We start from the raw sequence: 25,967 nt of genomic DNA on the forward strand, positions 1-25,967 counted from the left end.
ATGGTGATAGGGTTTATTGTTATATATAAAGACAAGGCAAGGAATCAATATAAAGTTACTAATTTTATACAAAAATAATTTCTAAATATTATATATATATATATATATATATGTATAAACACAGCATTATTTTATTTAAAAAATCAAATGAGATAATATTAAAAAAAAACATCTTAGTAATAGTTAATTGTATCTTGTATTGTTTATAGACCATCAAATAATAAAAGCATTATTCAGACCTATACGGTCCTATTTATTATTCTATATAGTTTTGTTCCTCAATTTCACCCACCAAACACCACCCAAGTCAATATATAGAATCCATCTTTTTCTTACAAAGAACAGAAGTTTCACCATGAATGAATGAATGAATGTCTAAGAAGTTACGTTAAGAATAAAAGCCAGGACCCTCCACAACGTTGAGAATACCAAAAACCAAATTAATGACTTTAAACAATGAATTACACTAGTCTGGTTTATGGGAAAAAATATAAAGTTATACCCTTGTGTACACACCATCATCCTTCAGCTAATAGATGATTTCCTTTCCCACCATGTAACTACAAAATGAATGTGATATTTGGTATTTCTTCTCTCCATGACTCCAACAATAAAAAAGGTCAAAAGCCCGACTCCCAAGCACGATTAGTACCTCACTAATTCTCGTCCATGGGATCATTATGATTAAATGATTGTGGTCTTACATCCTTCTCATCCTGCCTGGATCCCTCAGCCTCAGACATCTTGGAAACAGAATCTTCAAGTGCTTCGAGGAAAGACAAAACTGTGAACTTGTCTGCAAGATCAATGAAGAATGAATTAACAGCAATGATGTGGGTTTGTTGTCTCAAATAGGCTGGAGTAAGATATGACCACCAAAATAGGGAAAAAAAAAAAAAAAAATTGTAAGGGTAAAGATAAAACGATGATTAAAGGAAATAGAGAATTACAGTCATCAGCCCAATTGTAGTTCAACTAGAGATTTTTCAAAGACATTTCAGTACCTTGTGGTTTGACTTTTATCATTTTACATAAATCCATTAGCTTTTTAGATAATTCTCATATCTGTTTGGATTTTTAAACAAAAATACATAGATAAATTAAAATTTGAGAAAAAGCACCAAAAAGTTACAAGATACTGAGCTAAAAGACAAACCCTAAACTACTAAACTGACATAAAAAATATCCACACACAATTAGGAAAATAGATGGGGTCAAAATGTAGTTTGCCTAAAAAAAATTGCTCAGGCTTTCCATCATAAAAATAGTAAAGAAGCATAAGAAGAAATATGGGTTCTTGATACAGTACTCACATTTGCTAGGGTCAATGCCAAACTGAGATAGATCTATTTGTCCAGTTCGAAGTACCTATGGAAAACAAGTTGTCAACTACAAGAAATTGGCGCTCCTCTAGAAACAAACAAATATAAAAGACTTCTGCTTTCTCACATAAGTAAATGAATCCACTTGCTGCCGGAAAGGAGGGCTTTGCAGCAGCTCTAATATATCCTCTGGAGTCCATTGACCCTGCAACTCATTGTAGCCTTCAGTAAGCTGAAAAAGTAGATGATAAAGGAACAAAAGACAAGAATGATATACACCTCAGGTAGGTATGATGCTAATTGTTCTTGAAGGGGTAATGTCTCAATCAATGGCATGATTAAATCTGGCTTCAAGATATCCCCTAATCCCAATCCTACAATAATACAACCATGATAAAGCTAAGTCATGCCAGGACAAAAAGAAAGAGGAATGAACTTTCATAAAGCAGGTTGTGTACAAGACTCAAGACACTTTGTGATTCATCATGTAGATCTGACACTTAATAATCATTTATTTGATATCAGATACAGTAAAAAGATGAATAAAAGTAGTTACAACCTCCATCTGGATCTCCAGCAACACCTGCAGGACATAAATAGCACAACAAACCAGTTAGATTATCTTAGCAAATTAAATTTATTTTTTAAATACATCTTAGCAATTTAAATTAAATAACACAGTATAATGCATCAGCAACAAACATCATTACCTGCAGCTCCAATGTTGCTCAATATTCTTTGGAGGTCTTCCATTTTAACTGGTCCTGATGAGGATGTTACATCACTAATCACTTCTGTACCTAAATTTGGCAAAACCAAGTTTCCAGCTCTTGGATAACCAAGTATCCATCAAACTTGTCAGTGACCAATGAAAATAAACTTGAAGCATTCATATTTTCTTTGAATGAAAATTAAAGATTCATCAACACCAATTCTTCCATATATGTTAGGGTGTTACCTCGAAGAGACATCATCTTCAGCCACATCCTCAGGTGCATGCAGAGGAACAGAAGCATCAGCTTCTTCTTCACCAAGGAACTCTGCTGAACAGCTACTAATCAACATTTGGAAAACTCACTCACCACTGAGATCAAGATGTTAATTTATGGACTGTACAAACCTAGCGGTTGATTAATGTAATTGTTGACAGAAATGCACAGCTGTGCATCATCATCAGCTTTAGGCTCCTAGAAGCAATACGCATAGATACACAAAAAAATTAAATAATTGTTACTGACTATGTGAATAACATAAACATAATAGAAATGAAGGGTAACAAATAAATGAACTTACCTGCAACCAAAAGAAGAACTTGCGATCATCAGAATTGAACTTTAAAATATAAACCCTTCCTGAAGCTTGATTAACCTGAGTTTACCAAAAGACATGAGGACTTGCAAGAGCCTGTTATCAAACTCAAAATATTGTCTAGTCAAGTTCATATATATACCTTCTCAAAAACTGCCTCGTTAGGAAAGATAATTTGATCCTGAACAACTGTGTCAAGGTTTCAACAACAAAAGAAATATTGGTCGACAAAATTAAGACAATGAACATATTTAAGCTTTTTACAAGAAATTAAAATAACAACAATGGTGAGTTCAAAAGGTGAATGTTCACAGCAAAGGCCAAATACTTCTCAAGAAGCTCAGGTTAGAAAAAAGAAGAGGAAGTAAAATAACTCTGATTCATTATGAAGTAAAACATTTTCTGTAGAGTAGAAAATTAAAACTAAAGAGAGATTAACAACAACAAGATAGCCATACCAGTCAAGCTAAGTTAAACTCCCAAACCCATTAATTTTGTATAGTCGTGCAAAGGCACACATCCACAAATCAGGAAAAGAGCACATTCCTATTACAGTTTTCTCACCATCATAGTGGAGAGTGGTGTGACGCAAACTTTAGCGCTACAGCTGAGTATTTCACACCAAAAACTAAATGAACATGTTCATTCCAGTGAAATTAATTTCATATCATCATCAAAATTATGTAAATCCTACATGGCTAATTGCCACAACATGCTTCTCCTGGAAAAAGGGCTGACAACAAGGAAATCTAAACTAGAAAGCAAAAGAGCTTGGTCTAATCTCCAGCTCTCAAAACAGTTGAAAAGTGGATACGTACTTAGCCAGCATGGAATTATCTAATTCACCGATAGAGTCCATAAACTACAATTACAAGGTAAAGCATTTCCAATTGGCATCATTTAGTAGTTATAATGCTTACAGCTGGTTGTCACTAATGAATGCAGAAAAATACAGCAAGAATTCTGCCTCAGAATTTAGATATCAATAACATGTTTAGTCTGTTTTCAATAACTGGGGCAGAAATTTCTTTTGAGAATTATCGATACTTTTTGTGATTTTCTTGCACAAAGAAGACATTCTTAGCTAACCTTATTGGGATACAAGTATTTGACATTGTCAATAACGATGGGTTGATTAATATCAACATAGTTCCTTGCAGCACCATTATCGATAAAGGATCACATAGGCATGTAAATTTTAGTGGTGTATCAACACAGTCACTGTTACAATTGAATGGAGACAATTAATGGAAGAATCAACAGATGATTTTAGATTCACAATCATGCTGGAGTTCACATTTACCAGATATTTTAATTAAAGATATTTACTCTAAAATTCACCCTGTATAGTGTTATGCCAGCAGGGCAAAAGAATCCGAAATCAGTCGTATTATGGCTGAGATTGTTTCCATCGACAACACTGAAGGGGTCTGGGGTCTTTCTAGTATGGACGAGGAAAAAAGAAACATGCTGAAGTTAGACTTGGCTAATAAGTTGAACAAGGAAGCCATCTCATGGAAGCAAAACGCTAGAGAGACATCGCTTAAAGATTGAGACAAAAACACAAAATATTTTCATTGTCTAGCCAATCAGCAAAGAATATGCAATTATGCGGAAAAGATTCTTATTGATGACATCAAAGTTGAGGGGAATGCTGCCATGAGAGGCTACCACCAAAACATATTATCAGAAACTATACATAAAGGACTTTCACCTTAGGCCTAAGCTTGATAAACTTCAGTTCTCCAGAATAGATGAGCTTACTAGCATGCAGCTAGAGGTAGAATTCACTGAGGAGGAGATCTATGATAGCCTCCACGGCTGTGACGGTGACAAAGCCCCAGGGACTGATGGCTTCAATCTTAGATTCTTCCAAGAATACTGGGGGGTGGCGAAGCAGGATATACTCGAGTTTTTCATGGATTTCCACAAAAATTCTTCTTTGTGAAATCAGTTAACTCTACTTTCCTGGTTTTAATCTCGAAGAAGAAGAACACCAAACACATTAGTGAGTTCAGACAGATAAACTTAGTGGGCAGTGTCTACAAACTTCTCTCCAAGGTCTTGGTCAATCGTTTATCTAAAGTCCTCAATGTTGTCATTGGGGAAAATCAGTAAGCCTTTGTCTACATGAGGCAAATCACGGATGCTATTCTTATGGCCAATGAGATCGTGGATGGCATTTTTAGAAACAACAGCCAAGGTGTTATCTGCAAACTCGACATGGAAAAAGCTTTTGACAGCATGTCTTGGAATTTCATTGAGTACGTGCTTGGCAGATTGGGGTTCAGTCATAAATGGAGAGGCTGGATAAGCACCTGCATTTCCTCTACTAGTTTTGCCACTTCAGTTAATGGAGGTCCTTCGGCTTTCTTCAACACTTCCAGAGACTTGAAACAAGGTGATCCCCTATCCCCTTTACTCTTCATCATTGTTATGGAAACTTTAAATAAAATGATTGATAAAGTTAGGGAACTCAATATGATGAAGGACATCACTGTGGGAAACGGCGACAAACAAATTGAAATTTCACACCCCTTTTTTGCCGACGACACACTATTCTTTTGTCAACCGGACATCAGCACTCTCCTTAATCTGAGATGTATTATGCTTTGCTTTCAAGCTGTCTCCGGGCTAAATATCAATTTAGACAAATCGGAATTAGTGGAATTTGGTTGTGACTGTCCCGCACCCTTGTTAACTAAGGTATTGGGCTGCAAAACTGCCAATTTTCCCATTAAGTACTTGGGAATCCTCTTTGGCGCTAAACACAAAGATAGCAGTTGTTGGGAGGCTATAATTAACATTTTTCAGTGCAAACTTGCCAACTGGAAAAGTAAGTTCATTTCTAAGGGAGGTATACTAACCCTCATCAAAAGCACCTTATCCAATCTACTCATTCACTACCTCTCGGTGCTCACCATTCCGGCTGAAGTGGCTAAAAAGTTAGAATCTATTCAATGTCAGTTCCTATTGGGAGATAGTGACAGCAACAAGAGATTCCATCTGGTCAGTTGGGATGAAGTCAAAAGACCTGAAGAGGCTGGAAGTCTGGGATTACGATCTACCTTAATGCTCAACAAGCCCTTGATGGGAAATAGCTTTGGAGATTCTGGAATGATAACAGAAGCCTTTGGAAAACCATCATCGAATGCAAGTGGTTCAGAAACGGTTCCTATAACCTTACCAATATGGAGAACAGCTCCTATGGTAGCGGTCTCTGGAAAGGCATTATGCAATTCAGTCGCACAGTTCTGGACTGCTCTAATTGGGTCGTAGGCAACAGCAATTCTGGCAGGATGTGTGGTGCGGAACTGCAAATTTTCAATCCCGTTTCCCCTTATATTTGCCACCGCAAGGGATAAGCACATGCTGGTTGAAAACGCCCATGATGATAACAATCCTTGGGCTTGAAGTGTGGTGGTCAATAGAAACCTACAAGATTGGGAATTGGAGGAATACACGAATTCACTTCAGACCTTGGCTACAACTCACCTTCAGAATTGCAACAACAGACTTAATTGGAAACTGAGCAAAAATTGTATTTTTTTTTTGTAAAATCTCTCTATAAACATCTGGAGGGTCATCCTGTTGTAAACCAAGCTGCTTTTCCTATCAATCTGATCTGGAAGTCGAAAGCTCCACCTAGAGTATCTTTCTTTGCTTGGGAAGCTGCCAGATATGGCATTTTACAAGTAGATAAACTCATGAAGAGAGGTATCCCATCGGTGAACCGATGCTTCTTTGTAAATCTAGCCTGGAAACCTGTACACGTCTACTTTTGTGGTGTCCATTCACTTACAGACTTTGGACCGAGATTTTTTGCCTCATTGGTATCTGCTGGGTTTCTGCTAGGCCGGTGATAGCTGAACTCCTGGCTTGGGAGGGGTTTTCTTACATAAAACAGAGCTACACACTAATCCCACTTACAATCTTCTGGGTTATTTGGAAAGAAAGAAACAAAAGAGTGTTTGAGGGTATTAAGGTGACTCCTGTTTATATCAACGACAAATGGTTACATTTTTTTAGTTCTATTATTTTAGGACACAACCTTGATAGTTTATAGGATTTAGGATCCATTGTAGATACTCTTATTGATCTATAAATCTCTACATTTTGTACATGGACGGCACTCCCTTTGTGCTACTTTTTCAATACATACCATACTTTTTATCTCAAAAAAAAATGTTCCTATAAATTGTGCACACTTGATGTAGTTTGCCCTATGCTAAGTCAAATTTCCTACCAGACCTTCAGGAGAATTTAAGATTCCCAATTTAGGATCTTAAGGATTTCTAACTGCCGTGTTGATTGCAAAACCCACCTACGTTAGGTAGGAAATGACCGCTGCATCAATAAATCATACATTTTGAAAGAGTTTAAGGATTTTGCTGGAAATTTGTGCTTAAAGCAGTAGTTACTTAAGGTAGGCAAATTGTTATTTAAAAAAACCAAGTTAAGAGTTTAAATAAGGTAATTACAAAAAATAAGCAGTTAATTTTTGAAAAATTAACAACATATATATTGTTAAAAATATTGTATGACTTACATTATTTTACATACATATTTTTAATTTTAAAAGGATATGAAAGGAGTAACCAAGTAAAAAGGGTGTTTAAGATTACTTCTTTTATAGTTATAAGTACTTTCAAACACCACTGCTTTATTTAAAAAAAACACCAGTGCTACAATATTTGTATTCAGTAACAAAAACTGCACATTTTTGTTACATCTTTCTTGAAAATAACTGCTTATTTTTTTGGAATAAGTATCTGTACAAGCGCAAATTGCTTATTTTTCAAATCAAAAGTTACCTGTTTTTAAGTAACTGAAAGCAGCCAACTCCTTACCATTTCTTTCAGCACCCTCCAATATCATTTAGATTGGTTAGATAAGAAAAATAGAAACATAAAAGGTTAAGAACATAGTACTTATTTTTATTTTGTTAAAATCACTTTTACCAACCTCCCCAAACACCTTATTATTCATTAGCAGTAATGACCAAGTGGAAAATTGGTTCATAAGGCATGCTGAAAAACTGAAGCCACAAAAATATTTTGCACTTTGAAGAAAAGGCCAAGGTGTCTCACTTTCACACAGAAAAGAAGTAAACAAGTATAGATTATCACTATTGCAGTATGAAATAAGTGTAAAGGGTTCAGGATACATCTTCAACAACATTTTGGGCACGGTCCAACCACTGAAAATGTACCAAACCCTCTTCGCCCTGACAAAAAAAAAATAGAGAATCAAGTTCAGTCTAAACTTTTCTCAAAAGTAAGGTAAGAGGATTCAGACACTGCATTCAGTATCATATACTTTTACCTGTATTTCAAGAATACTAACTTACATTAGTCACTTTTAAACGAAATAGAAACAAGTATAACTACAAATTTAAGAAAAATACCCTCGCAATGCGGACAAGCCCTTTGCGTGTGTCAGGGACAACTCGTGTCCCCTCCAAAAACATTTTACCAGCACGAAATTCAAACATACTTTCCTGTCACAAGATAATAGAAACAAAAAGGCCATGTCACTGAACTAGAGAATCGAAGTCTAATTCAAATATGTACACAAAAGTAATATCAATATGCAATAATATCAATATGCAGGTAACACACAAATGAACATTATCATATGCACAAAACAGACTATCAGTTCAAAAACTCTAAATTCTATAATAATTCTAGGAAGGGCACATGAAGAGAGTAAATGTTTTAGTGTACACGTTGAACTTGTGGAAAGAATAGAGGGGTGCATGAAGAGATTTTTGTAGGCAATAGTGGGGGAGGGAAATCGAACAATTTAATAAGTTTGGAGGTGTGTTGTCAGTGCAAGAGTTAAGGAAGATCGATTTCCCATAGCAGAAAGATATGAAAACTAAAGATACACAGCTAAGGGTGTCACAACAGGGTGATGCAAGGCAAAAAAACTCCACAAGAATGGTCTTCCAAAAAGAAAAGGAGTCACAACTAAATATATTATGAGCAGAATTAGATGCCAAAAGTATATACGGTCTTTCAAAAATTTTCAAGTTAGGAAGGTGTTAGGCACCCACATTCTGGTGTAGGCTAAGTAACAAGATTAATTATTTAAATTCTAACTCTACAACAAATATATACTTAGATTTAAGCAAAGATAAATATATATATATATACAGATAGAAAGCAATTATTGAATTGGACACCTTATGGACAGCCTATGTTTTCTTATTTTAGTACTCCTAAATAACTTCCTTATATATGACTTGTATACTACAAATGACCTCCACTAACACATTATTTACTAGTTTCTATAGTCCCTAAACACCTCTAAATATGGCAACAACATTCCAACTGCTAAGCCAGGCCCAGATCTATTCATTTTCAAGCCCAATAAACAGTGTGGAATAGAGCAAAAACTTAGAAACAGAAAATCTGCGTGGAACACTAATTTCTCCTTTCCTTTAGGACATTCTAAAACAAGTCCTGTGCACGAATTTCATTACTAAAACAGAACAAGTAGAGGCCTGAATGTTAGTAGAACAACTGGAGGCCTAAATTGCACAAATCATACACAAGTGAAAAATAAACAAAGATGAAATTTATGCCAAAAAGATGGGAACCAGTGCTTGTGAGAAGCTGCACAGCAACAGTTAAGGAAGGAAAATTTCTAAATCAAAGTAGTATACCAGTTTGAACCAGATAGCGGTGGAATTAACAAGTTGAACGAGATAGGACCAAATTGAAAGTGAATTAACCAAATGCAGAAGAACAAGCCGTAGAAACCGTGAGCAACGAGGAGACCATAAATTTTATCTTGTTGACCTAGAGCATGCATAAACATAGAATTCACGAGACTGAAGATCACGTTCATTATAAATGTATTTCTTACACCTAAAACGTTTGAGATTTTGCTATCCAAAGTATACACAATTCTATTCATCGACCGTAAATCGGAAAAACCCAAACATTATTTTGGTTCAACATATAACTTAATGAAATAATGTGTATACTGCCTGAAAGTAAATCAAGTAAAGAAAGTATTAGTAGCAATCTTCCAATTTTGAAGTTTACCTAAGAGAGACCAGATTGGAAACCCACAAAATCTTCCTAAGGCCTCTTTTCCACTCGAATTTACTGTGTTTCTGCTCTTTTCTCCTGCCCTCTCTCTCGGCGACTAAGCTCTCCTCAACTAGTTTCTTTAAAAAAAAATTAAAAAAAAAATCCTTTCCCGGACGCCCTGCCTTTTTCTTTTCCGCTTAGGTTACTTTTTTTTTTCTTTTTTTTTTTTTTTTCCTCTCTCTCAGAGAATCTATTTTTCTCCTGCTTCTAATTCCATCAAAATCCTACCGGTTTTTCCAAATCCGCGGGAGCTTCTTGCCCGTCCCTTCTCCTTATTATTGGCTCAAAGGCACAGATCCACGCTCCTCCTGTTCCGTTGGAAATCAAAAATCATCTCCTTCTGCCTCTACGATCAGCCGTAGTTTGAAACCCTAGGATTTAATTCTTTTATGCCAAAGTCAAACGATGGCATTCTCAGGGTTGATGGGCCGCGTATTATGAGGAGGCTGGGTTTTGGTAACAACAGAGAATAAAAAGAAATAACATGGGCCTAAATTGGGTCAGACCTGCTCCTCTGATTGTTGTTTACTTGTCTCTCTCTCTCTCTCTCTAATAACAATACAAGTGAGTGTAAGATTTATTTATATTAAAAACTAATTACTGCAGTTGATAGTGAACTGAAATATGGTAAATTAAACTTTATATTTTTTATTTATAATTTATTTTATGATCCAATTATTTATTATAATATTTCAAATTTGATAAAATTAACGTTCCATAATATAAAATTTTCATTTCTCAAAAATCATCTCTAATAGTTGAGTTTATTAATTTTCACATGATTTATGTTTGCTCAAAATTTTCAAAAATTAAAAATCAATATTGGATTATATTTGTGTCTTAAATTATTATTTTTATAATTATTAGTTCTATTTTTATATTTTATTATTATTATTTAAATAATTTTTCTTTGTAAATTAATATTTATTAAGAAAAAGTATTTTATCGAATTTTTAACATGTCACGACTATTATAATTAAGAAATTTTAATTAACATATTAGAGATGGGTTATACAATACAGTAAAATGTCCAAATTTAACTTTTTTAGAATTCAATGATATTTAAATTTACAATGTAAAATTTTAATAATTAAATCTTTTTTTACTGCAAAATTGTCTTCTCTTCTCTCTCTCTCTCAGCTCCTTTTATTTTGCTCCAAATTCCGTTCAAAATCGTTCCTGTTTTTTAAATCCCTCTTCCCCTTCTCTTGTACCCCTTTTTTATTGCTTCAAAAACACATAACCTTATGCTGAAAACTAAAAATTCTATTATTTTATGTCAGGTTCAAACGATGTCGTTTCTTCACCTCGATGAGACATTTGGCTTGTCCACATTTAGACCTATTTATTATGAGCAGGCTGGGGCCGTAACAAAATGGGTTAAAAAAGGACATGGATGAGACACGACCCACTCCTCTCTCAATATAAACATAATTAGATTACATATTTAAAGTTCATTAGTACCATATTTATTTAATTAAACCGAGTAATTAAAGTTATAATTGATGGCAAATTGAACTTCAAATTTATTATTTTTATTTTTATTTTATGATCCAATTATTTAGTACATCTTAAATTTTGATAGTATTTTCCATTACAGTAGCTGAGTCTATTCATTTTCACACGACGTAAATCAAGTAACAGAAAATATTAGTCGCAAATTCAAGTTTACACCTGAGAAACACAAAATCTTCCTTTTTCGCCCTCTCTCTCCGCTACCCAGTCCCAATCCCAATCCCACCCGCTTTTATTGAAGAAACCCAGGCTTCTTCTTCCCCTTCTCAAAACCAGAAATCCTCTCCTTTTGCCTCTTCAATCAACCGTCTACTGAAACCCTAAGGTTTCTCTTTTATGCCAAGTCAAAGACACGGGCCCTGATTTTTTTTTTTTCCTTCAGCATAATTGAAGGATTTTGTTAAGGATATATGTAAGTGCCCGAACCCATTTTGATGCTCTCTTATTAATATAGTTAGCTATTTCTTCTCTTCTCTTACTGTGTCTCATCGGTACCTGTCGCGTTTTTTCGCCATCAAAATTGGGTGAGTTAGACTTCTTCCTGATTGCTGTTTTCATGTGCAATTTTGATTATCCATCTGTTTTTCAGTGGAAATGAAATGAAAGTCTACATTTGTTATGTGCGAATTATCTGTCAATTTTTTAGTATAGTAGTACCTGGTTTGTACTGTGATTATGCTTGACTTGAAGAATTTTCCTGTACTATTTACTCTGTTAAAAATTAAAATGAGAGCTGTCCCAGTATCAGATGGAAATGATGGCCGACAGCAAGATTTGGGAGGAAATTGATCAATCCGAGAGGTTTTTCCTTCTGTTCCTCGCAAATACATCTTCTTAATTCTACTGTTACTTTTTGTTTGATGTAATCGGCAGTTGATTGGATTTCATTTTAGCATTTGGGGTATGATTATGTCATTCCTCCGTTTTTGGTGCAGCTACCTTGTTTCTTCCATGTACGAAGAGGCACTTTCATTGGCGTCATCTACTCTGAAAGTACTACTTGAGAATAAGAATATTATATCCGAAGAAACAGTGGATGGTCTTCAGTTTTATGACATGATGGAGTCTGCTGGAATGGTCTTGGTTCAGTCCCTGAAGGGACTTGGCAGGTATTTATCATTGATAACTTTTCATTTCCTTTCTTATCCATATGTGTGTTTATATGTAGAGTTGCTTGGTAATTTCAGTTATTGCATGACCACATACGTACTATATTTGCCGTAATTTGCAAACCGTGCTTATTTTTTTAAATAATTCTGTTGCTGTGCAGGAGTTTGGAGATTCTGAACGAGCTCAAGTTATTGTTTGTACCTTTTGCCGCTATTCCTGTTAAAGTTCTGCTAACTGGGTATTCTTCCATAGCTATTTTATTTGCTATTAGTATGGAAGAGGAAGAGTGGAGAAAATAGAGAGAAACTATAGGAAGTTATGGGAACCTGGAGAAATGAGAAAAATAAAGGACTGGGGGAAGATCGAGTAGAGAAGGCTTAACAGACCTTAAATTTCATCCAAACCAATATATCTAAATTATTTTTTGAATAATCTAGCATATTAAAGTAGAGTAAAGTAGGTAATTTCTAGCTGTTTATTGTTCTTATAGGGGATCAAACTAATTATATTTTTTCTGATTACTGTTTGTTCCTAAGTTTTTCTATTTGGATCTATATGTAACAAAGTGTGTAAGTATCCTAGGCTGTTGATATATAAATGACTAATGGGCTGAACATCTTGAATTATAGTAGTAAGAATTAGAACTCTTCCTGGCTGTAAATCCAGAAGGCAACACAGACTGCAACTTTTTTTTTTTTAGCTCCAACTCTCCTTGTCAAACTTACGAGCATTTTGTTAAGTTATTCCAAACCATATCTGCATCCTGTTCATTCTAAATAATTAACAGAACTAACTCTATTAGGACGCATAAATTATTAGTATATTTGCCTATTAAGGGCATGGTTGATATTTGTGACCTTGATATGCAAATTTTCTTCTGAACAATCTAGCATGGAGATGAGCAATAATAATTCTAGCTTTTTACTGTTATATTATATTTTGTCTGATTGCTGTTCTTATCAAACATTTCCAATTTGATTATTTTGTTACAAAATGTGAATGGACTATCCTAGGCGTCTAGAGGTTTCCTACCAGCTAAACCCCATGATTCATAGTTATGGAATTGGAATTGTTCATGGCTACTTTACTGAAATGTAAAATAGACTGCAGCTTTATTTTTATTTCTACTTTTTGGTATTAAGCTTACTACCTTTTTTCCTAAGGCATCTATAGCATATTTTACACGTCATTCGTGCTAAATTATTTATGTGACTTAAGTCCAGTGAATGCGACCATAAGGAAGTTAATCTCAGTACCTTGGAGATAGATGGTCAGTGTTAATATCTTGTCTTGTGATTTCTCTGTCAGGGTAGTTTTTCAAATATCAGAAGATTCAATATCTGGTGTTCGAGAAATCCTTGAGGAGTTCCTTAGCAAGTGGGTCTATGCTGATGAGGGTTACTATATTCTTGTTGATAAAGAAGTAAATATGGATTCCATGGAAGAATATGAGAGGAAAGTTCTCTTGGATGTTGATGTGTATATGGAAGTTGTTGAGGTATATGCTGTGAAAGTTCTTGGTATGATTCTCAAGGATGTGGATCTTGCAATCTCTTGGGTCGAGAAGGCTGCATTACCTGAAGACACGCAACAGGTTAGGTACATATATATATATATACATACACGTTATTCATGTTATCTGTCATCTATGGTTTAAACAATTGATACTACATATATATTCATAATAACATAAAAGTTAGGAAGACAACAACTGAGGAAGATAGCAATAAGCATTGATAAGTTGGAGGATTGGGATTTATGAAACCTTTGAACGTCCTTTTGCCTTCTATGTTAATATAAAATGGTAAATGTTGACTGCTATATATATTTGCTGCAAGTTTGGTTACATTGTGGCAGAACATTTTTTCTTGCATGTATTATGATTTTTTTCGACTCCAACTATTAGGTAAAGTTTTTATTCCTCTGAAATATCTTTTTGCAGGTGCTTTTGAGAAGATTGCACTCCTTATACTCTCATAAAACCACCAATGCCTCACAACGTTCCCCTTCATTACTTCCCAAAGATAACCATGAAGCTCAATTTCCACCGGAAAGTTCAATTGCATCTGGGAGATCCTTAGATTCTAATTACCTGCTTAATGGGGAGATTGATAGTAAACAACCAATTTTGAAATTCTCCAAACAAGAAAACCCATTTTTTAGGTGGTTCCGCAGTATCATGTCAAAATTTGGTAAAACTCAGTTGACGAAGCCTAATGGGAGAATTGTACTAAGCTGCTTTATCTTTCTTCTATATTATGTTTTGAGGCGAAAACAAGCTGCTTTAATGAGGTAAGATATTAACTTCTCAGCAGTCTTGATCCTAGTTTTGATACAGAGATGACAGAACTGATCCATGTCTCCTTAAAATCTATCATCTTGCTTGATAGTTGCATATTAAAGGAAAGCGTACTCTAGAACTGCCCTTCCTTGGGGTGAAATGATATCTGACATTGAGAATTCAGGGGACCCTTATTTACCATGGAAGCCGAATATTACAGAACAATAGAAGAGCCAAGCACAAGTACAGTTTTTCTTTCGGGTGAAGCATAAGACTAACTCTTTTTTTTTTTTTTTTGTTTCAGGATTTTTAGGAGACAAGTCTTTTCCGCGAAAAAGGTTTTGAGTGACTTGTGGCAACTTGCTTTTTCCTATCAAGTGAACCCGTTGGCTGCTGTTCAGCCTCTTCCTGCTGCAACACGAGCTGGCCATTGATTAGTCCTTCACTCCAATAGTTTTATCTTGAAGATGATTTCACGACAGGTTTTGATTTCTGTATGGAAAGGGTTTATTCTTTCATTATGCCTCAGCATTTTTACGAAGTTATATACCAGCTAAAGAGAGCATGCGTATACTATACTGAGATACTCGAGAATAAGGGTTAATTTTCACTATAAAGGAACCAGTAGCATTTGAGGTTTTGGAGAAAAGCTAAAACAATAGTATGGCAGAAGTTTCCAATCATATGGTGGATGGTTCTGCTTTCTTCATTTGTAATTTGTATGTGTATTTTTGTTTTATAATTTTCAGGGTGATTGAGCTGGAATAAATACACGCCCTTGTATTATCAATTATCACACTTGTGGTTGATAAGATCTACTGTTTTCGTCGACGAGTGAGACTTTGCTAATGGTAAAACTAACATTTACCATAGGAGTAATTCACAAAATTAAAAGAAAAAAATTATATTACTAGATAAAATTATATAACTTGAACCTTGTATTATAAATTATCACAGTTTCACAACACAGAGATTTTAAAAATCCAGTAATGAGCAAATAAAATAGTTTAAAAGTAGATGCGGGTAAGTTATATAAAATTTGTAAAGGTATTTTGTATAACAGGTTTTTAGAAAATAACTTTTTTAATTTTTTCATAATTTTACCCTTGCAAACATTTTACACAAGAAATCATAACAACCATTCTCCTTATTAGACTAATATTTTTTTAATTGACTAAATTGGTTAAAGATCAAAATTTTTTTTTAACCCTTTTTTCAAGTATAATTGATTCTTTTATTAAATTTATTATTATTATTATTATTTAATATTCATGTATAGAGATCATATTTGTAAAATTATTAATTTTTTAAAAAAAAAATTGAATCAGGTAAACACAAACTAATTGGAATTGTTATATTTAAAAATAATTTATTGTATATTTTATAGTTAACTAAAAATTAAATTATATTTCTGTTGTTTTATATAAAAAAAATTAAATAGATAACTGTCGTATTATCACACCAATTTTATTTTTATATTTAAAAATTATTTTAAAAAATAAGAAAATGCAGATTTTCTTTTATAAATATAATAAATTTATTGAATTCCTCGAAAGGATCTGTATTTGTGGGAACTTTTTAGTAAAAGATTTAAAGAATAAAATAATAAGAAATAAAAACATAAAGAAAACCCTAGATTAAAGTACAATTAACAAAAACTACAGATCTAAAACTGTAATTTGGGCAAAAAATTTCAACATCAGCTTGACAGTTTACGCGACAAATTTGTATTTCTTCATGATACGAGCGGCAGTTCAAATGTTATCAGGACTCGGGGCAGAAGAGAAAAACAGCTCCACGGCAGTCCCGGCGGCTCGGCTGAAGGTGCCTTTGACGTAATCGGGGATTTGGCAACTACAGGTCATGGCCGGGGTGTAGGACAGGGATAGTGTGGCAACCAGCGAAATCAGTAGCAGTTAACATCAGTGAGCAGATTGCAATATATAAATGGGAAGCAAAGTTTACTTTCATTATAATCATACCGACTCTTGCAGGTTTGCGAGGTGGACTTCTAGGTACTCGCTCTATCTCTCTCTCTCTCTCTCTCTCTCTATATATGTATATATATATATATTTATGTTATTTCCAATTTGATTATCTTTTCATGGCTTTTGCTTCTCTTTTGATTCTAATTCTTCAGTTGTAATTTCTGTTTTTTTTTTGGGCTCATGGGTGAATATTCCTTTACAGAGTTCGTAAGGAATGATAAATTGGGAAATATTTTTGAACAAATAAAAATAAATTTCTTATTGACAGAATTCTAAGTTCAATCCTGTAACCTAGCTGCATTAGCTTAATTGTCAGTTGGCCTATTTGGAGTCGGCCATCTAATGTCGCTACTAAGAGGATTTGTCCAGTAGACAGTGCTTCTACTCTTTTTGCAGTATTTCTTGCGGTAAAAGTTACTTTGTTGTTTAATTGAAAACTTTCTATCTTACAAACATTCTGTATTGCAGTAACTTAACTTGCAATAAGATTATGTGATTACCGCATAAAGTTAATACATTATTATGAAATATATTAGAATATTATCTTCGACTATAGTGGAGTATATCCATTTCCTGTTAGTGATTGAGTTTTGCTACCTTTTTTTCAAGAAAAAAATTACTTTGTTACTTAATTGATAACTTTCTATCTTACAAATATTCTGTATTGCAGTAACTTAACTTACAATAAGATTACGTGATTACCGCATAAAGTTAATACGTTATTATGAAATATATTAAAATATTATCTTCGACTATAGTGAAGTAGATCCATTTCCTGTTAGTGATTGAGTTTTGCTACCTCTTTTTAAAAAAAAAAATTACTTTGTTGCTTAATTGATAACTTTCTATCTTACAAACATTCTGTATTGGAATAACTTAACTTACAATAAGATTACGTGATTACTGCATAAAGTTAATACATCAGTATGAAATATATTAGAATATTATCTTCGACTATAGTGGAGTAGATCCATTTCCTGTTAGTGATTGAGTTTTGCTACCTCTTTTTCAAGAAAAAATTTACCTTGTTGCTTAATTGATAACTTTCTATCTTACAAATATTCTGTATTGCAGTAATTTTGTAACGGCCCCGGAAATTTAAAATGAAATATGTGTATTAAAAATGTCAAATGCGGAAGCGAAGTCAAAATTTCGATTAACATCTCTTACAGTAAAACCAAAAACGTGCTCAAAATATAAAAGATCAAACTAAGTAAAAGAGAAATTTGAAAGTAAAAGTTATGAATATAACTATGGAGTCTTTAGGCGTCCCCTTCGTCGTCTTCCTGCGGAACGGGCTCGGGAACAATGTTTTCCTGATCTGAAATGATTAAATAAGGAATGAGCTACACTAGCCCAGTAAAAACATCACGATATCTCACCGTCACGGAGGTAAAGGTGGGTAGAAAACACAAGAAGACCAATGGAGTATGATTTACAACAAATATTTTTATTAATAATAAAACCTTTACCATCCACTTATCTCGGTGAAATTCATAAAACAATATACGAAAGCAATAACATTATCATCATCATGAAATCATATAAACTGTATAACATAATACTTATCACGTCTTTTGTAATTCAATCATTACACAACATATTTTTCCTCATTTACCAGCCTACTAGTATCCATGGGGATCCATAGGGGTCCCGCTACCCGTTAACCCTTAACACTTGTAATCAGATTCCAGGGCCGTCCCCATACCCCGTCTGGTATGGGCGCCAAAACTATAAACCTCAATACTCCGTCCGGTATGACGGTGAAACGGGCCGTCCCCATACCCCGTCCGGTATGGGCGCCAAAACACATAAGGTCCCCATACTCCGTCTGGTATGAGAGACCACAACCCCGGTAGGGTTCCTTACGGACCCGATCCGTCCACCATCTCCCAGGATATCTAGTCAGGCTGACCACATTATACAATTATCAATCTACATAATCTTTCATTCTCCTTTTCCTCAGTCAACATCATCAATTCACATACAAACAAGCAAAACAGTAATTTATGCCAAATAAGACAACATACAGCATCGGTTTCTCAGTCATTCAACCCATAATCAATAAAACAGTAAAATATGCACACGAAACTATGAAATGAAAACATCAAACCTCATACTGCATTTAAAACTGTAAAATAGGCCAAATAACAGTTAACCGACAAACACACTAGACTCGGGCTCCATTAGCGATCTTAAGTAATTTCACACATTCGTTGATTCAAGAAATACCGTTTTATCATTATTGAACTTTAATACCGTGATAAGAAATAGGGTGAGGGGTCCTTACTCGTTTCGGGGTCCGAACACGGCTTCACAGTGCGCCTACAGGCTGTCCCTAATTTTCCCTGAATTTTTTCCGGGGAACTGAAACACACTACCGGTACCTGCACATGTTCCAAAAAATCCCAAATTAGGCCCAGGGCCCCTTTTTGGCCAATATCGCAATTCCGGCACGGCGGCGATTCGCCTCGAGTTGGCCGTTTTCGGCCGTTTTCGGCTGAATTCGGCCACATTTGCATCGCTCCCTGCGATAAAACAACCCTAGGGCCCTCGGGGGGCCAAAAAATTACGGAAAACCGAAGCTTACCGGCGGCGGTGCTCTCGGGTGCGGCGGCTCTCCGGTGAGGTTCGTGTTTTGGTGATTCGGCTCCGATCAACCTGTAGAGAAAAGAATGGTGATCACGGCGATATAAAAATTGCATCAAACGGAGGCCGGGAAGGGCCTCATCGGAGGCAAAACCCGAGGAGGGGCGCGGCGGCGCCGCTGGGTTTCGGCCGTTTGGCCGGGATTTTGGCTCCGATTTGGCCACAGGGGAAATCAGCGTGGAAAAACGAGTCGGGAGTATGAAATTTACCTCGATCGGCGGTCGGAAATCTCCCCGGTGCGGCGGCGGGTGGCGGCGGCCGGCTTCTCCGGCGTCTGGTTCGTCTTCTCCGGCGAGGGCAGGCGGCTAGGGTTTTTGTGGTCAGGTGTGGGGGTTCTATTTATACCCTTTTGTCTTTTGATCTCAGCCGTCCATTTTGATTTAATCTGGGCCGTCCGTTTTTTATTGAATCTGGGCCGTCCGTGCGATTGCATTTGGACCGTTCGTGCGCACGCTTGATCTGGGTCGTCCGATCGCGCGTACGCGGATCGCCAACGTGGCCCGTCCCCGGTCAACGTGGTCTTTCCACGTGGCAGGTCCTGGTTGGCCAAGACTGCTGACTGGGCCTGCTGACGTGGTGCTTTTTTTTTTTTTTTAAATAAACTTAATAAAAATAATTAATGAGAAAATTACAAAAATACCCATGTTTGGGCGTTACAAATTTAACTTGCAATAAGATTATGTGATTACCGCATAAAGTTAATACATCATTATGAAATGTATTAGAATATTATTTTCGACTATAGTGGAGTAGATCCATTTCCTGTTAGTGATTAAGTTTTGCTACCTCTTTTTCAAGAAAAAAATTACTTTGTTGCTTAATTGATAATTTTCTATCTTACAAACATTCTGTATTGCAGTAACTTAACTTACAATAAGATTACGTGATTACCGCATAAAGTTAATACATCATTATGAAATATATTAGAATATTATCTTCAACTATAGTGGAGTAGATCCATTTCCTGTTAGTGATTGAGTTTTGCTACCTCTTTTTCAAGAAAAAAAATTACTTTGTTGCTTAATTGATAACTTTCTATTTTACAAACATTCTGTATTGCAGTAACTTAACTTGCAATAAGATTACATGATTACCGCATAAAGTTAATACATCATTATGAAATATATTAGAATATTATCTTCGACTATAGTGGAGTAGATCTATTTCCTGTTAGTGATTGAGTTTTGCTATCTCTTTTTCAAGAAAAAAATTACTTTGTTACTTAATTGATAACTTTCTATCTTACAAACATTCTGTATTGCAATAACTTAACTTGCAATAAGATTACGTGATTACTGCATAAAGTTAATACATCATTATGAAATATATTAGAATATTATCTTCGACTATAGTGGAGTAGATCCATTTCCTGTTAGTGACTGAATTTTGCTACCTCTTTTTCAAAAAAACAATCTATTTAGTTGACTGTTGTGAACATTGGTTTTGGCAGGGAAAGCTACCAGTTTATGTATGCCAGGCCTTGGCACGATGTAATTGATTTTTACTCAAAGTTGGTCAGTGGGAATGTTTCGTTGTCACAATTGTTTGGAACCAAGGTGGGTCGCTGTTGGGATGTTAGTTTTGTGTTATTTTTGGTTGCCTCCTGGTGTCATATTTTAGAGCAGTTATCATCTAAAATGTTCATTTGACTTAACACTGACAATATTTGATTCATTTCATAATTGCATACCAGCAGGAATATTAAAACTGGATCCTTATTTTTATTGTTTTGGAATAATCCGTAAGAACGAAGTCACAGTAGGATCTTCATCTTCTTTTTCTTCTTTATCGCTAAAGAGATGAGGCTAGGGTCCAAACTCAAGAAATTGAGCTCCATTAAGAGAACTTCATATTATCTGAGTTACATGCTCTTAACAAGCATGTTCTGAATATAGCATGTTCTTTTGAGAAGGTTTCAGGGAAAGTTCGGTAAATTCACGGAATAAACTTGCATAGTCTCTTCTCTGATTCTGGTTCATGTAGCAGACTAGAATGATCCATCTTTTCTCTTCCTTGTTAGTTCATTATGGGGAATGATCATACTTCTTTTTCTTAGGAATGCTAGCAGAATCTCACAAGGCACCTGTACATATGCACCATATGCTGAAATATGATTTCTTGTGTGTCTGCTTTTGAAACTATGATTGTCGATGCAAAGAATTAAACAATATCAGTAATCTAGTCATTTTTAACTTTTTATTACTCATTCTAGAAATTCTCTGCAGACATGTGTTGTGTGTGATGATAGTAAAATGCAACGAGATTATTCAGAAGTTCGTGAATTGGAGAATGTTTCTTCCAAAGATAGGTTGGGGAGGTGGGCAAGAGTAACATTCAAAATAGTTCTTTCTTATCATGGGGATTCATTTGATGGATGGCAGAAGCAGCCTGGCTTGAACACAGTTCAAGGGTAAGTTGTTTTCATCAACTTTCAAGTTATTTAAGGAATCCAATAAAATGAATGGCTCTCAGGCTCTTAATAGGTTCTTTCTTCTAGATTTTTTACTTTAAGGTGTTAAGATTTGTTATATATTTCTGAGATAAGTTTAGTTTATTTCTTTTAATAATCTAATATCAATTTCCCATGTGTTGGTACAGACATTTTTTTCTGACGTCAAAGGAATCAGTCATATATCTGATCATTTACCATGCCATGGAAAATGCTCCATGGTTTTTTCTTTCGGTTTTCAATGTGCAAATGGTGTTGCTAACCAGTAACATGAGAAAATTAGCCTGAAAGAAAATGAGCTTGCCAAAAACAAAGATTGACGAAATTAAAATAAGTACACAGCATTCTGGCAAAGGTCTTCTATTTCGAAGTTCTAAGTTGCATCGCTTCTCCGTATGATATAAACGGATTTGATATTTTTTTTTAATCCATATGAATTAAAAGCTCCTCGTTACCATATATATGAGGTGAATTATCAATTGTTATACTGTCTCTTCTCAGACTTACATTGAACAATTCTGAGAAATTTGAGTCAATTGGTGTTGATTGAACTTAAAGTTTTAAAGAATCACTCTCAGGGGATGAATCAAACATAAACCATTAATTGGTTTATGTGGGTGTTTGACACTAATGAGAAGTCAACAAAGAAATAAGATCTAGCCAATAGACATCTAGATAAATATTATGTATTGGCAGAGAATTCCTATCTCTTAAATAAATGTATTTTCAGTTTCCAAATATGATATAGGGAAAATTGCTTTAAAACAAAGTTTAAACTAAATAATGATTCAAAGCAGTAGTGCAATGAATGTTTGTATGACATAACCATGAATCCTGATATTTTTAAATTTATCCTGCATTATAACTTTTTTTTTTTAATTTTCTTTTTCATTTTTTCTTCTACTTTTGTTTACTTTCTACAGTTTAGTAGAAAAATATCTTGGGAGTTTTGTCGATGATAAGAAAGCTCAACAGCTCAAAGACAAATGTAAACCATTGGAAGGCTGTGCTGTTGTTGCTGGGCGCACTGACAAAGGAGTCTCTGCTCTTCAACAAGTTTGTTCATTTTGTCTGTCAACCCTTATTATCCTAATTGCAGTTATTCAAGATTTACCATCTAATGCAATTTGAATTGACCTTCCTTCCCTATCTGTTCAGATACTTGGAGAAAGGATATTAAACCTTGTGATATTGAAGATGCCATCAATACCGCAGCACCAGGAAAGCTCAGAGTTTTATCAGTCTCTGAGGTAACTGTTTCTTAAAGTTCCTGAGCAGTTGATTTCTAAAGTTGATAACAAAACTGGATGAAGAGTACATGTTTGTAGAACAACAATTTTTATGAACTGATTACAGTTATTGCTGTAGGTTTCACGCGTGTTCCATCCTAATTTTTCTGCCAAATGGAGACGATACTTATATATTTTCCCCTTAAATGATGGGGAAGAATGCTGTGAGAATGAAAAGGCTGTTGTGAATTTTGGCTCTGATAAAAATCAAGTGGAGCAAATAGATGAATGTGACAAACACATGGGCGAGAAGAATATTGAAGACTTGATTATTAGTGATGACGCTGAGCTTGAAGCTGGAGAGAAACCAAAGAGCTTCAATGTATCCAGGGTAGATCAACTACTAAGGAAACTTGAAGGAAAATTACTCTCCTACAAGATGTTTGCACGTGATACAAAACCTTCAAGAAATGTGTAAGAATTGTGAAACAGACGCACTGTAAGAATTTGCATTGCTAGGTTATCCACACTCATATTGCGTGGCTTACCTGTGGTTCAGAGTAGATTGCCTAAATTTCTTCTATTTAGAAGACTAGGTTAGCTGTCTGTCTAAACAGATTGTTTTCATTACAGAATTTTTATGTGTAATTTATGTACATACACATATACATACATATATATATATATATATATCTTTAAAAATTTTCAAGTTTTCATTTTTTTTTCATCTGTTTTATTCCATAAAATGTTTTGTTTGCTTTTTGAAAATTTCATTTTTTTATTTCTTTACTGTAAGAATTAAATGTATAACCTGCCTAGCCCCTCTATACACCTCTGGTCTTTAATGCTAAATTAAAGCCCTATACAGATTTGAACTTCTGAGCCAGTTGTCATTCAATATGATTCTTGACTAGCACTTCTTTTTGTTTCAGAGGTCCAGCAACAGAATGTTTCATCTACCATGCTCGAGCCACAGAAGCCATCTTACCATGTTCTGTAAGTGTGTTGCTATTATCTCTCTTGAAACTTTAGGGGCTACAATGTAGTTTTATCAAAGAAGTTTATATTTTCCTTTTTTTCTCCAATCTTTTGGAAAAAGTGATTGCTGCCTTGAATTAACAATGCTAAATGTGGGGTTCAGTAGTTTCTTGCAATGGTTCTGAGTACTTTTCTAAACTCTGGGATCAAAATGTTGGCAAATACAACAAAAAGTACATTGATCAATTGCAGAATCATAGGAACCATTATCTCAGATAACTTCTGGAAATGCATCTTTACGTGAGTTGACTTATGTTTTGTTTCAGGTCTTTGTCCTTTTATTATGAAGGGTGAAATGACCTGCATGACTGTATGCTAACATTTCTGCATTTTGTTCTTGCAGGACAATGAGGGAGAAATAAAGGTTATGTGTGTCGAGCTTGTTGCCAATCGATTCCTTCGCAAGGTTTATCTTGTTTATTTTTTATTTTTTCAACCTAAATTTATTATGCTAGGGTGGGGAAGTGCCGCATTTTTAAGCTTGGCTTATTAGTTTTATTGATTTTTCCCGTGAAACTGTTCTAGAAATTATAGAAGTAGTAGTATTTGTTATAATACAATATAAAGAATGAATTAGAACACTTTCCTAGTAGCTTAGGTTTTGAGAAATTTTAGTTATAACTTATTGTTGAACCAGGTATTAAAGCTTTAGGTCCTATAACCGAGCCTCTCCTACATATTTCTCTTGCTTAGTTGGCTTTTACTATTTGTAGTCCATAATTTGGTTTTGTTCATATCTAATCTCTTATGCATGAAGGAAAGGTTTTATCAATAATAAATTGGACTCTAATATTTAACTTCGTGTATTTAATTTCTAAAAAATTCGCTGGTTAGAATTTGATTCTCTGGTGTCAAGATTAAATTTCAGTTGACAGAGTATTTGGTTAGCAGACAATTAATTTGCTATTCTAATGTGATGTTATTTGTACAGATGGTTCGGGTGCTGGTGGCGACTTCAATAAGAGAAGCAGCTGCAGGTGCAGAAGATGATGCTTTACTAAACCTAATGGACGCTACCTGCAGACGAGCCACTGCTCCTCCAGCGCCCCCTGATGGCCTTTGTCTTGTTGATGTTGGCTATTCCGAGTTTGACCAACAGGAATGCTTCATCAATTAAGGATTTAGGTTTTTCTCCACTCTCTTGGCAGATTTCGTCATACATATATATTATATATATGTATAAGAATCTCTTTTTGATGAAAAGAAAGAGAAGATGGGCGAATGCTAGTAGTGATTAACATCATTAACAAGGGCTTTGTCTGTATTAGGAAGAAGGCACTGATGTTTTACAAAGAATGATTCAATTCATCAAACATATATGGCTTGCATGTAAAACTGTGGCATGAATTTTATCCCATCTGGGATAATCTTCTTAGTGATCGCATACATCATTAAAATTTTACGATTTACAGTCTCATCATCTGTTGGAATTTTCTTTAATTTACTGTATTTGACAAGTTGTTCATTGGAATTTGGAGGTAAAATTTTCTTGTAGATACCAGAAAGCAGGTAAAGTTTTCCCACATTTGTAGAAATGATAACTTAGGTTAAATATATATCATCACCATGTGATCTGTATTCCTGTTCTAAAAAAGGGTAGTGTCAACAAAAATTGAAGAATAGGAATTTTGTTATGTTGCAAACAATCGCTAGATACACATGATGATCAAGATTGTAGATAAAAATGAAATGGGTAATGATGATATGGTTACACAAATATATAATATACATATATAGAGATTGAATCCAAAACCAAAAACCAAGAAAAGGAAAAGACATGTAAGAGAGAATTTAAGGGAGAATTCAAAGGTAACCCGCGGATATTTCTTTGAAGAACTGACCAGTCAACAATCCCTCTTCCCATGCAAAAACCTTGAGAAGACTTCGTCAACTCTAAGCCAGCAAGGCACCTTCACCTCTCTACCTGTCTCTGTTTCATTCTCTAACTTATTAGATAATCTCAGCCGTTCATCAT

The 25,967-nt window shown here is 34.8% G+C and overlaps 3 protein-coding genes across 13 annotated transcripts; 2 read left to right on the top strand and 1 right to left on the bottom strand.

Moving 5' to 3' along the window:
* Positions 1-360: 360 nt before the first annotated feature.
* RPN13 (regulatory particle non-ATPase 13) lies at positions 361-10,116 on the bottom strand. 6 transcript variants are annotated; one of them, XM_088207279.1, is made up of 15 exons: positions 9,686-10,116; positions 9,301-9,436; positions 8,038-8,130; positions 7,798-7,857; positions 7,445-7,496; positions 2,773-2,819; positions 2,616-2,690; positions 2,443-2,509; positions 2,281-2,362; positions 2,033-2,151; positions 1,882-1,905; positions 1,602-1,696; positions 1,450-1,527; positions 1,314-1,368; positions 361-796 (listed from the first exon to the last, which is right to left on the bottom strand). In XM_088207279.1, the coding sequence occupies exons 3-15, from the start codon at positions 8,122-8,124 to the stop codon at positions 657-659; spliced, it is 981 nt and encodes a 326-aa protein (XP_088063405.1). In that variant the 5' UTR covers positions 8,125-8,130; positions 9,301-9,436; positions 9,686-10,116; the 3' UTR covers positions 361-656. The 6 variants fall into 6 exon arrangements, with proteins under 6 accessions (XP_088063405.1, XP_088063406.1, XP_088063407.1 ...); XM_088207280.1 differs by having other exon boundaries at positions 9,962-10,114; XM_088207281.1 differs by lacking the exon at positions 9,301-9,436 and having other exon boundaries at positions 9,962-10,114.
* Positions 10,117-11,350: 1,234 nt separating this feature from the next.
* APEM9 (3-phosphoinositide-dependent protein kinase-1) lies at positions 11,351-15,470 on the top strand. Of its 4 annotated transcripts, none has more exons than XM_022035775.2 (7): positions 11,351-11,772; positions 11,991-12,049; positions 12,184-12,357; positions 12,519-12,596; positions 13,667-13,952; positions 14,301-14,650; positions 14,944-15,470. In XM_022035775.2, exons 2-7 carry the CDS (start codon positions 11,997-11,999, stop codon positions 15,071-15,073), a joined length of 1,071 nt encoding a protein of 356 aa, XP_021891467.1. In that variant the 5' UTR covers positions 11,351-11,772; positions 11,991-11,996; the 3' UTR covers positions 15,074-15,470. The 4 variants fall into 4 exon arrangements, with proteins under 4 accessions (XP_021891467.1, XP_021891469.1, XP_021891468.1 ...); XM_022035777.2 differs by having other exon boundaries at positions 11,997-12,049; XM_022035776.2 differs by having other exon boundaries at positions 11,351-11,660.
* A 794-nt stretch (positions 15,471-16,264) lies between these two features.
* Positions 16,265-25,409, top strand: LOC110809847 (Pseudouridine synthase family protein). Of its 3 annotated transcripts, XM_022035798.2 has the most exons (10): positions 16,265-16,654; positions 20,727-20,832; positions 21,502-21,686; positions 22,649-22,794; positions 22,884-22,975; positions 23,094-23,428; positions 23,887-23,950; positions 24,099-24,232; positions 24,336-24,398; positions 24,924-25,063. In XM_022035798.2, exons 1-9 carry the CDS (start codon positions 16,587-16,589, stop codon positions 24,352-24,354), a joined length of 1,149 nt encoding a protein of 382 aa, XP_021891490.1. In that variant the 5' UTR covers positions 16,265-16,586; the 3' UTR covers positions 24,355-24,398; positions 24,924-25,063. The 3 variants fall into 3 exon arrangements, with proteins under 3 accessions (XP_021891490.1, XP_021891491.1, XP_021891489.1); XM_022035797.2 differs by lacking the exon at positions 24,099-24,232 and having other exon boundaries at positions 16,271-16,654; positions 24,924-25,409; XM_022035799.2 differs by lacking the exons at positions 24,336-24,398; positions 24,924-25,063 and having other exon boundaries at positions 16,269-16,654; positions 24,096-24,233.
* Positions 25,410-25,967: the final 558 nt, after the last annotated feature.

This window comes from Carica papaya, chromosome 7 (genome assembly GCF_054855325.1).
Source record: "Carica papaya isolate Zhongbai chromosome 7, ASM5485532v1, whole genome shotgun sequence".
Classification (NCBI taxonomy): domain Eukaryota; kingdom Viridiplantae; phylum Streptophyta; class Magnoliopsida; order Brassicales; family Caricaceae; genus Carica; species Carica papaya.